Below are 12,710 nucleotides of genomic sequence, written 5' to 3'. Positions count from 1 at the left end.
AAATCAAACCAATATCAATAGGGGGAGCAGTTTATTCTATGTTCCATTCAAAGTGCCGAGCAAGAGGTGGTCGTACTACGCATTTTTTCTAATCCTTATGTGACTGCCTTTCCCATTACCAACATAATCTAACCTATCTGAATTAGCTAGGCTTATCGGCTAACAAATATTGCGTTGATCCATGTAGTCAAACGTTCATTACTGGTTGCTCTAAACACCAGTCATCAATATATTAATGAAGTGCTCCAATCTGTTCATATTTAATGAGGCCTGAATGGGCTGCTAATGAACTGGTCTATTAGCGTACCCTACACACTATAATTAAGTCTACGAGAGGAGCCACAATGCCAGAAGTGCACTTTAATTGCTTTAACATCCTCCAAGAGTGGAGATGAGGGAAAGTTCTGGAATGCTGCCATTTCTAGAGCTCAGGGAGGGAGGGAGAGAGGGAGAGAGCATGCACTCTGTTGAACATACCATTAGTGCCGCGGCACTCTTTGGTGTGAGTGCTTGTCTGAGTTTCAGAGAGAGAGCGAGAGAGAGGTCTGGGAGTGGCACAGACCGACTGAAGGAATGAGAGGGGGGTGCTGCTAAAACTTGAATCCATATCGAAGAGAGGAGGTGGAGAGAACAAGGGGAGAGGGGGATAAGGAGGAACAACTGTAGACTGGAATCCGACAGACAGTCGAGCGGCAGAGACGATAACCCACTGGGGAACGCTGCCCGCTACACACACACACACAGACGCACTGAGCCTGGCCCCGGGTGGCGGCAGCGCGTGGAGATGACGGGGGAGCGGCAGGGAAAAGGCGAGCCAGCCAAGAGAGACTCCATCAGTTTTCCTTGGTTACACTCGGGAACGGTTCTCCTGAGGGGCAGCAGGAGCGCTAATGACTTAACTGATAACGGATCATGGAACATGTGCCGGTGTGTGTGACTGTGCACTTCTGAACGCGAGTTTGTGTATGTGTATTTACCTCCACCTTTTGGTTTTTGCGTGTATGCGTGCGTGTGTGTTCATTCTGATCACAGTGTGGGATTTTTCTTAATGAAGGTGGTTTGCCACAGCAGCCAGCAGCACTGGAGACTACATGCAACTGAAGACAAGGGACTAAGGGACTGCGTTTTTCTTTCATCGCATTTCTGTCGGGAGAGAGAGCTCTGGAATCTTAATATATTTTGAGAGTTTGGGGAAGTCATGAACTCTTCCGGAACAGTCGGAAAATTGGGGATCGAAGGGGGCGAGGTAAGACTGCACATTTCTGTATAAGTGCCACATCAAAACTGTCTACTGGCCACATCAAAAGTGTCTAATGTCTTGCTTGGAGGCTTGCCTCTTAGGTCTTTCAGGTCCACTGTGTAAGAGGTAGTAGTTAATTTGAAAAGGGTTGGATCTGAGTTTTCTCTTACTTTGTCTTAAAGGTTTGGTTTGGAAGTGGTTACTAGTGTCGTTAGGGTTTCTGTGAAATTCTCTTGTCACCCATTTCTAGGTCATTTCAAGGTTTGGCCAAGAAGTAGGACTCCTTTCTTATAACCCAAGCGAGTTGGCTGTCATTTCTGGAAGGTTTCAGTCAGAGCTGTCTGTCTTTCGTCCCTCTGTAAACACTTGTGCCCCTCCAGCTCATGGCTCAGACTCATCTGGGCTAGTCCTCTACCCCTTTCTCTCTCCCCGCAGTCCCCCCTGCTTGCAGCATATTAAATCCAGGTGGGAGAGAGTTAGGTTCAGGCGAAATACCTCTCAAAAGGGAGGAGGAGAAGGGGTAGGAAAATGTAGGCGAAGTGCCTCGGGTATGTTACGCTCCCACAGTGAAAATATAAGACCAGATAGCTTCCAAATCAGCACTCGCTCCCTCTTTTTCTCTGTCTCTGTCCTTCTGACTCTGTAAAACAAGCTGTTTGTTTTCCAAGGGCTTTCGAGAGGGATAGTAAGCAAGCTCTGACTGTTAGTGTAAGGTCTTCGACAGAAGTGCTTCTTTCAGTTTCAAGGTCTTCATGGCCCTTTTCCCTTCTACCCTCACATCGTCCACAGATGAGAACGGTTAAATCTCCCAGAAAGTCACAATGGCCATCTGTTTCTGAAGACACAGGAAGTGAGGCTCTGTGTAGAGGTGCATTGTTGAGTGCCTCAAGTGGCCCAGGGCCCCTAAGTCTCCATGTCTCTACATGCAGGGCCGGCCCTAGCCTTTTGGGAGCCCTAAGCAAGGTTTGATTGGAAGGCACCCCTACCTCACTGGCAAAGCATTTTAGTGGGCCTCCCCCCTCTTGACAGCGATTACATTTTTTTTTTAAACTACATTTCCTTCAATTCTACATATTTGTGACTCGTTTCAGGAAACTAGGCTTATGTCGCACCCCACTACTTCACAGGAGAGGCATTTGAATGCAAACATTTTTTTAATCAAAATGTGTTTTCTGGCAGAAATGCCTTCGGAAATGTGGCCTTTCATGCAAATTAAATTGTTAAATTACGAGGAGAAGTCGGACGATTTAATCAGAATAGCCGATTTAATTAGGGCCGATATCAAGTTTTCATAACAATCGGTAAACGTCATTTTTGGACACCGATTGTGGCCGATTACATTGCACTCCACAGGGAGCCTGAGTGGCAGGCTGACTCCCTGTTACGCGAGTGCAGCAAGAAGCCAAGGTAAGTTGCTAGCTAGCATTAGCTAGCACGGGTGATGATTTAACAAGCGCATTTGTGAAAAAAGCACTGTCGTTGCACCAATGTGTACCTAACCATAAACATCAATGCCTTTCTTGAAATCAATACACAAGTATATATTTTTAAACCTGCGTATTTAGTTAATATTGCCTGCTAACATAAATGTATTTTAAATAGGGAAATTGTGTCACTTCTCTTGCGTTCTTTGCAAGTAGTCAGGGTATATGCAGCAGTTTGGGCCGCCTGGCTCGTTGCGAACTGTGTGAAGACCATTTCTCCCTAACAAAGACCGTAATTAATTTGCTAGAATTGTACATAATTATGACATAACATTGAAGGTTGTGCAATGTAACATAAATATGTAGACATAGGGATGCCACCCGTTAGGTTCTGTATTTCACTGAAAGGATGAACGTTTTGTTTTGAAATGATAGTTTCCGGATTTTACCATATTAATGACCTAAGGCTCGTATTTCTGTCTGTTATTATGTTATGATTTGATATTTGATAGAGCAGTCTGACTGAGCAGTGGTAGGCAGCAGCAGGCTCGTATGCATTCATTCAAACAGCACTTTTGTGTGTTTGCCAGCAGCTCTTCGCTGTGCTTCAAGCATTGAGCTGTTTATGACTTCAAGCCTATCAACTCCCGAGATTAGGCTGGTGTAACCGATGTAAAATGGCTAGCTAGTTAGTGAGGTGCGCGCTAATAGTGTTTCAATCGGTGACGTCACTCGCTCTGAGACCTTGAAGTAGTTGTTCCCCTTGTTTTGCAAGGGCTGCGGCTTTTGTGGAGCGATGGGTAACGATGCTTTGAAGGTGGCTGTTGTCGATGTGTTCCTGGTTCGAGCCCAGGTAGGGGCGAGGAGAGGGACAGAAGCTATATTGTTACACTGGCAATACCAAAGTGCCTATAAGAACATCCAATAGTCAAAGGTATATGAAATACAAATGGTGTAGAGAGAAATAATCCTATAATTCTTATAATAACTACAACCTAAAACATCTTACCTGGGAATATTGAAGACTCATGTTTAAAGGAACCACCAGCTTTCATATGTTCTCATGTTCTGAGCAAGGAACTTAAACGTTAGCTTTTTCACATGGCACATATTTCACTTTTACTTTCTTCTCCAACACTTTGTTTTTGCATTATTTAAACCAAATTGAACATGTTTCATTATTTATTTGAGGCTAAATTGATTTTATTGATGTATTATATTAAGTTAAAATAAAAGTGTTCATTCAGTATTGTTGTAATTCAGTTGAGCACCTGGGCCTCCTACTCCTCTTTCTATTCTGGTTAGAGACAGTTTGCGCTGTTCTGTGAAGGGAGTAGTACACAGCGTTGTACGAGATCTTCAGTTTCTTGGCAATTTCTCGCACTGAATAGCCTTCATTTCTCAGAACAAGAATAGACTGACGAGTTTCAGAAGAAAGGTCTTTGTTTCTGGCCATTTTGAGCCTGTAATTGAACCCACACATGCTGATGCTCTAGATACTCAACTAGTCTAAAGAAGGCCAGTTTTTATTGCTTATGATCAATTAGTCTTGTAAAATGAAACTTGGATTAGCTAACACAACGTGCCATTGGAACACAGCAGTGATGGAAGTATTCACACCCCTGAGTCAATACATGTTAGGATCGCCTTTGGCAGCAATTACAGCTGTGAGTCTTTCTGAGCAAGTCTCTAAGAGCTTTTCACACCTGGATTTTTACAACATTTGCAAAAATTCTTCAAGCTCTGTCAAGTTGGTTGTTGGTTAATGGTAGACTGCCATGTTCAAGTCTTACCATATATTTTCAAGACGATTTAAGTCAGAACTGTAACTAGGCCACTCAGGAACATTCAATGTCGTCTTGGTAAGCAACTCCAGCGTAAATTTGTTCTTGTGGTTTAGGTTGTTGTTTTATGATATCCTGCTGAAAGATTAATTTGTCACCCAGTATATGTTGGAAAGCAGACTGAACCAGGTTCTTCTCTAGGATTTTTCCTGTGCTTATTGTTTTCAGTTTTTTTTTTTTTATCCTAAAAACCTCCCTAGTCCTTTCTGATGACAAGCATACCCATAACGTTGATGTAGCCATCACCATACTTCAAAATATGAAGAGCGGTACTCCGTTATGTTTGGTTTGCCCCAAACATAACGCTTTGTATTCAGGACATAAAGTTTATCACTTTGCCACATTTTCAGCTTTACTTTAGTGCCTAATTGCAAACAGGATGTTTTAGAATATTTTTATTCTGTACAGGCTTCCGTCTGTTTACTCTGTCATTTAGGTTAGTATTGTGGAGTAACTACAATGTTGATCAATCCTCAGTTTTCTCCTATCACAGCCATTAACTCTAACTGTTTTAAAGTCACCATTGTCCTCATGATGAAATCCCTGTGTGGTTTCCTTCCTCTCCGGCAGCTGAGTTAGGAAGGATGCCTGTATCTTTGTAATGACTGGGTGGATTGATACACCATCCAAAGTGTAATGAATAACTTCACCATGCTCAAAGGGATATTCAATGGCTGCTTTTTAATATATTTTTACCAATAGGTGCCCTTATTTGCGAGGCATTGGCATGCCTCCCTGGTCTTTGTGTTTTGATTCTGTGTTTGAAATTCACTGATTGACTGAGGGACCTTACAGATAATTGTATATGTGGGGTACAGAGATGAGGTAGTCATTAAAGTTCAAATTCATGGTAAACACTATTGCACACAGAGTGAGTCCATGCAACTTATTATATGACTTATTAAGCACATTGTTAAGCACATTTTTAACCCTGAACTTTATTTTGTCTTGCCATAACAAAGGGGTTGAATAATGAATAAGTTGACATTTTTAATGAATTGTGTAGGGCAGTGACACAAAATCTAAATGTAATCATTTTTAAATTCAGGCTGTAACACAACAAAATGGTGAAAAAGGCAAGGGATGAGAATACTTTCTGAAGGCACTAAAGTAATACTGCAAAAAATAGCACAGCAAAAATGGAGCTTAAATTCAAAGCCTTATGTTTGGGTTAAACACAACACATCACTGTGTAATTGCCTTATTTTCAAGCATGGTGGGGGCTGCATCACGGTGTGGTTATGCTTGACATCAGCAAAGACTGGGGAGCTTTTCAGGATTTCAAATAAATAGGATGCAGCTAAGCACAAGAAAAATCCTAGAGGTAAACCTGCTTCAGTCTGCTTTACACCAGACACTGGGAGAGGAATTCACGTTTCACCAGGAAAATAACCTACAAAAACAAGGCCAAATCTACACTGGAGTTGCTTACCAAGACAACATTGAATGTTCCTGAGTGGCCAAGTTACAGTTTTTACATAAATCTGCTTGAAAATCTATTGCTGTCTAGCCACGACCCCTAACACCTTGACAGAGTTTGAGGAATTTTGAAAAGAATAATGGGTAAATGATTTCATAATACAGGTGTGCAAACCTATCATGTGACTTACCCATGAAGACTCGCAGCTGTAATTGCTGCCAAAAGTGTTTCTAACATATATTGACTTATCTAATCAAGGCATATCAGTGTGTTATTTTTCATGAATCTTTCAAAAATGTCACTTTGACAATAGTATTTTGTGTAGATGGTTGACAACAAATGACAAATCCATTTTAATCCCACTCTGTAACACAATAAAATGAGAAGAATTCCAAAGGAGGCGTAGACTTTCAATCCTATGGATACTTTGTCATGCCTGGCCTGCAGCCAATTTCAATGGCCAGATGGGGTGAGCGGGGGAGAGAGAGTGAGTAGACAGAGTTCAGTTTTCGTAACCAACAATGTGTGTTCGAGCTCTTTAGGGACAGAGCAGGGGCTAGAGAGAACATTATACATGAACGTGTTGACACTTTTATTTCTTCCCCTAACTTACCCTGCAGCTCTGGTATATCAATGTTCAGTTACTTACCCTGCAGCTCTGGTAAAGCAATGTTCAGTTACTTACCCTGCAGCTCTGGTAAAGCAATGTTCAGTTACTTACCCTGCAGCTCTGGTAAAGCAATGTTCAGTTACTTAACCCTGCAGCTCTGGTAAAGCAATGTTCAGTTACTTACCCTGCAGCTCTGGTAAAGCAATGTTCAGTTACTTACCCTGCAGCTCTGGTAAAGCAATGTTCAGTTACTTACCCTGCAGCTCTGGTAAAGCAATGTTCAGTTACTTACCCTGCAGCTCTGGTAAAGCAATGTTCAGTTACTTACCCTGCAGCTCTGGTAAAGCAATGTTCAGTTACTAACCCTGCAGCTCTGGTAAAGCAATGTTCAGTCACTTACCCTGCAGCTCTGGTAAAGCAATGTTCAGTCACTTACCCTGCAGCTCTGGTAAAGCAATGTTCAGTTACTAACCCTGCAGCTCTGGTAAAGCAATGTTCAGTCACTAACCCTGCAGCTCTGGTAAAGCAATGTTCAGTTACTAACCCTGCAGCTCTGGTAAAGCAATGTTCAGTCACTAACCCTGCAGCTCTGGTAAAGCAATGTTCAGTTACTAACCCTGCAGCTCTGGTAAAGCAATGTTCAGTCACTAACCCTGCAGCTCTGGTAAAGCAATGTTCAGTTACTAACCCTGCAGCTCTGGTAAAGCAATGTTCAGTTACTAACCCTGCAGCTCTGGTAAAGCATTGTTCAGTCACTAACCCTGCAGCTCTGGTAAAGCAATGTTCAGTTACTTACCCTGCAGCTCTGGTAAAGCAATGTTCAGTCACTAACCCTGCAGCTCTGGTAAAGCAATGTTCAGTTACTAACCCTGCAGCTCTGGTAAAGCAATGTTCAGTCACTAACCCTGCAGCTCTGGTAAAGCAATGTTCAGTCACTAACCCTGCAGCTCTGGTAAAGCAATGTTCAGTCACTTACCCTGCAGCTCTGGTAAAGCAATGTTCAGTTACTAACCCTGCAGCTCTGGTAAAGCAATGTTCAGTTACCTACCCTGCAGCTCTGGTTAAGCAATGTTCAGGGCCTTAGGCGATTCCCCAGAACCACCAGCCAATTCAAACACAACGCTGGCTTTTTCCAAACTAGGATCTTCAGAAAATCACATTCCTGCATGCACGAGCGCATACTCTGAACCTAAACAGGGAAAGCACACACTTCCTTATCAGATGAACTGTACTTAGACCATCAAAGACAGCCCGTCTCCCATGTCGTTTAATTTTTTTCACTACCCTCACATCAACTAGAAAAACATATATTGTCTGGGCAGATGTTTTAGAAGCCCTTTACCTTCAATGTATAGTGAGGGAAAGCAGACTGGATCTATCAGTGACTTAACAGCCGTAGTATTGTAAATGTAGCATTCAGTCATCGTTTGCGCCGCTGATGTACTACAGTGGAGCGTAGAGCATCATAAACTATGGTCGAGGCACTCGATCGATGCAAGGGTGGATTTGGAAGAGACGACATCACACCGGACACGAAGGCTGCACGAACGTAGTCTCTGTCCCTCCACCGGTTGGTACGCAACCTTGATTTCCGGCCCCTCTGAATTGGTCTTCTAACTCCGCCAACTGAAAACAAGCGAGAAGCAGGGGCTGCAGGTAGAATTTATGAGCTTCTCCTGGTAGGTAGAGTAAACCAGAACAATGACCCAGTGCAGGAATGAATTAAATTATTACATTTTATTTATCCTCATATTTAATTATGGGTCCCCTCTGTATACTTGATGGTCTCTTTCAAATGTCCTGTCACATATTTCTGAATTCATTATGGGAAGTGAGGGAGCATATTGATTGAGACAACATTGAGTGCTATAATTTAACAGTCGCCTTCTCTGACGTTTATTGTTCAAGTGACAGTGATAGGCTACTTGCTAAACAAGACATTTTCATCTACATTTTGATTAAAGTTAGTTTAATAACATTAGGAACTAGACCTACATAATGTTAGGATCCCGAGTTGCGTATAGTGCGGCGCACAATTGGGCCCAGCATTGTCCGGATTAGGGGAGAGTTTGGCTGGGGTAGGCCGTCATTGTAAATAAGAATTTGTTCTTAACTGACTTGCCTAGTTAAATAAAGGTACAATAAAAACAATACAATTAATCATTGATAGTAGGTGTTGTGGTTTTATGTTCCCTTGTGGAATAGTCTGCATAGTGAAACACTTTAGTGTTCAGTCTCTAGGCCAGGCTCGCCAACCTTGTTTCTGGAGAGCTACTGTCCTGTAGGTTTTCCCTCCAACCCTGTTCATCCTGTAGGTTTTCCCACTAACCATGTTCCTGGAGAGCTACCCTCCTGCTCTAGGCCTATATATTTGACCAAGGTATCAGTAACTTTATAACAGGCTGTTTTTCTTAACAGTAGTTTAATGAGCTCTGTTTCTCCCTGGTAGCCTTGATAACAGAGGTTGTTTCATGCTAATATTTTCCTACTCTGTACAAACATCAAAGGGTTGTATGTGGAGATACGTCATACATCACACAGAAATAGTCAGGGGTTACTTGTGCTATGCATCATATCCATTCGTGTACATGGAGAGAAGGTGAGAGCATGGACTCCACCACTGCTTTATACGGAACATATACAGTGGGTATAGATTAGAGGTCGACCGATTTAATCGGAATGGCCGATTTAATTAGGGCCGATTTCAAGTTTTCATAACAATCGGAAATCGGTATTTTGGGCTCCGATTTGCCGATGTAAAAAAAAAATATATATATATATACCTTTTATTTAACTAGGCAAGTCAGTTAAGAACTCATTCTTATTTTCAATGGCGGCCTAGGAACGGTGGGTTAACTGCCTTGTTCATTGGATCCCCCGAGCTGACAAGGTGAAAATCTGTCATTCTGCCAATCTTCGAACCTTACAGTTAACTAGTTCAACGCAATAATGACCTGCCTCTCTCTCATTGCACTCCACAAGGAGACTGGCAATTACGTGAATGCAGTAAGCCAAGGTAAGTTGCTAGCTAGCATTAAACTTATCTTATAAAAAACAATCAACCATAATCACTAGTTAACTACACATGGTTGATGATATAACTAGATATTATCTAGCGTGTCCTGCGTTGCATATAATCCTACTGAGCATACAAGTATCTGACTGAGCGGTGGTAGGCAGAAGCAGGCGCGTAAACATTCATTCAAACCACTTCATATAATAACTACAACCTAAAACTTCTTACCTGGGAATATTGAAGACTCATGTTAAAATGAACCACCAGCTTTCATATGTTCTCATGTTCTGAGCAAGGAACTGAAACGTTAGCTTTCTTACATAGCACATATTGCACTTTTACTTTCTTCTCCAACACGTTGTTTTTGCATTATTTTAACCAAATTGAACATGTTTCATTATTTACTTGAGGCTAAATTGATTTTATTGATGTATTATATTATGTTAAAATAAGTGTTCATTCAGTATTGTTGTAATTGTCATTATTACAACAAAAAAATTAATCGGACGATTAATCAGTATCGGTTTTTTTGGTCCTCCAATAACTGGTATCGGCGTTGAAAAATCATAATCGGTCGACCTCTAGTATAGATCACTGTTTCCTTAGGGTTCACGTGACCGACCAGAAAAATGCAAAAAGCCAGTGCCAGCGCACCAGAGGTGTGTCGTCGTGGTGATAGTGCTCGAGCTCCATACATAATGTTCCCGTGCTGCTCAGTCAGATATGGCCATGTGCTTGTTGCTAATTACTTGCTTAAGTGGTTCTCCTTCATAGCTCTCATCCTCCATTCCCTCTCACCATAGGCATAGTCTTATGATAAGGAGGGCTAGAGCCACCCCAGATGGCAAAGGCATCCTTCTTAGTATAGACATAGACCCAGCACTGACTCTGTTCTAGTTCTGTGACGGTGTGTAGTGCATCTTCTCCATTATCGGCGTTCAAAGTCTGCTTGTGCGTTGCAAAGCCCGAAAGGCATGGTCTTGAACTGCAAGAGCCCTCAACATGTAGTGTGCTATTTAGGCAATCAACGAACTAGCGGTAGCAGCCAACGAACTAGCGACAGCAGCCAACGAACTAGCGACAGCAGCCAACGAACTAGCGACAGCAGCCAACGAACTAGCGACAGCAACCATTAAAGACCAATATCAGCAAAAGATATGATGAAAGATACAGGTGTTCTATTGAAGCCCGGAGTGTTTATTAGCTAGTCCTGGAAAACCTGTTGTAGGCTTTTCCAGTGCAGCTGCTCCTAAAATGTGGTCAATCCAGCGCTTTGAAAGAGACATCATGCCATTTTAAAGGAGAATCAAGAGACAATTTTATATTCTGTACTTAATATTTACCAGAGTGAACCGCTTACTTATCAAAGTAAGGCTTCATCTGAACACCAGCCATAGGCATTTTTATGGTTGTTAAGTATATATTTATGTTTGTCATACAGTATATTAATGTTCATAGAGTTATTTGAACTATGTTTGATAAAGATTTGATTCACGGTTAGTCCTTGTTGTTCTGTCTTTGTCATCAGTTCAAGACTGCCATAGAAATCTGCACATCAACCAACTCCTTGCCACTAATAACTAGTTTAACTCTGACACACTACATTAACACATTTCAGCCAATTCATTGAAATTCCATCTCTCTCAAACAATTCCACTTTAAATTACTCTGAAGGACTCTTACTGTATTTCTGTGACGTATTTGAATAAGGTTTGAAAGTATATGTACAAGGCTGAAAGTAGGGAAGTTAACCAAGGTTTCCCCTGACTAATGACCCATGTCAGTCTGACGTTGCAGTATCCTGGAGCAGCAGGACTGACTGGGGCCCTTACCTCAATGTACCTAATTGAAATCATTCATTTACTGGGGGAGCCCTCATTAACTCCCTTCTCTAGGTCTTTAGCAGGTAATTAGAGTGAAGTACCAGGGCCCCAGAGAGTGGAACACTGAGAATCACACACACCAATGAAAACATGCATGTTCATGTGCACGCACACACACACGTGTTCTATGCACGTGCACACGCACACCGACACTTATAGATTTACAAATTCACACACTTTCACATAGGCACACATTCAGAAACACACAATCACACATACATGCACTTTTGTAATCAGAAACACACATACACACTTTTGTATCTCCTATACTCACTCACACGCAGACTTTCTCACTCCATTTCTCTCTGAGAGAGAGGGTAGATCCACTGCCAATTAGGGCTGCACAAGTACTGTATAACCCTGTAACCGCCAGTTATGGATGGAGACGTCATGAAAATTAAATAACCGTCAAAACATTTATAAATAGATTACAAATAGCTGACTGAAAATGGGACGGCTGGGCATTTGTACAGTTATTTATTTTTGGTGTTATTCAAATGGTTATTACAGTGACCGCGGTATGGACCTGGAGCATTTAACAATTGGAAATGAGGCTTGAGAGTGAGGAGAGGGAGATAATTCACCTTTCAGTCTATTAAGCTGCAAAACCAAAATTTGAGCCTGTTTTCTCTGTTCCTCCCTCTTTCTCTCCTCTCTTTCTTTCCACCAGTCAAAACAAACCGGGCTATGTATAGAAATGAAATGATAAAATCTCTAAAGCTACTCAGTGAGAACATTAACAGGAGAGTAAAAAACCGAATGCTATAATGATGTTTTTTCTTGGTACAGCTCTGCGCAAGTCTCTGTAATGGAGGGGTGTGTGTGTGTGTGTGTGTGTGTTATTGTGGAGGCTTCTGTCACCCATGATGGAACATCTCATCCTACATCCAGGACAACACTCCTTGGTATCAGACAGATGCAGCTACTGCAACACTGGCCTGAGGCTGCAGGGGAAACTCGCTGCTCTGGACTGTGCTGACCACTCTGTCTCCCATTCCATGTACCAGAATACTGCCATTGGCGAGGACATTCTCACCTTTACTGTTAAGGCGAGGCTGCAAGTTCTACCAACAAAATATAGTATAGTACTCTGGTACCCTGCAAATCAAATCAAATGTATTTATATAGCCCTTCTTACATCAGCTGATATCTCAAAGTGCTGTACAGAAACCCAGCCTAAAACAGCAAGCAATGCAGGTGTAGAAGCACGGTGGCTAGGAAAAACTCCCTAGAAAGGTCAAAACCTAGGAAGAAACCTTGAGAGGAACCAGGC

General features: G+C 42.1%; 1 protein-coding gene across 4 annotated transcripts in view; it reads left to right on the top strand.

Moving 5' to 3' along the window:
• Window positions 1-12,710, top strand: part of LOC109868480 (colorectal mutant cancer protein) — a 126,584-nt gene that overhangs the window by 22,284 nt on the left and 91,590 nt on the right. The window contains exon 1 of one of the 4 annotated variants that reach the window (XM_020458074.2): window positions 482-1,246. The exons of the other annotated variants lie outside the window; for them this stretch is intronic. Within the exon in view, the coding sequence (XP_020313663.1) occupies window positions 1,199-1,246 (48 nt within the window). The 5' untranslated portion in view covers window positions 482-1,198. Of the gene's footprint in view, window positions 1-481; window positions 1,247-12,710 lie in introns of those variants that run through there. 4 annotated transcript variants of the gene reach the window in all.

The sequence above is a fragment of the Oncorhynchus kisutch genome, linkage group LG23 (assembly GCF_002021735.2).
Source record: "Oncorhynchus kisutch isolate 150728-3 linkage group LG23, Okis_V2, whole genome shotgun sequence".
NCBI classification, from domain to species: Eukaryota; Metazoa; Chordata; class Actinopteri; order Salmoniformes; family Salmonidae; genus Oncorhynchus; species Oncorhynchus kisutch.
Note: the sequence above shows the minus strand (reverse complement) of the source record. Positions and strands in the feature narration are given on the sequence as shown.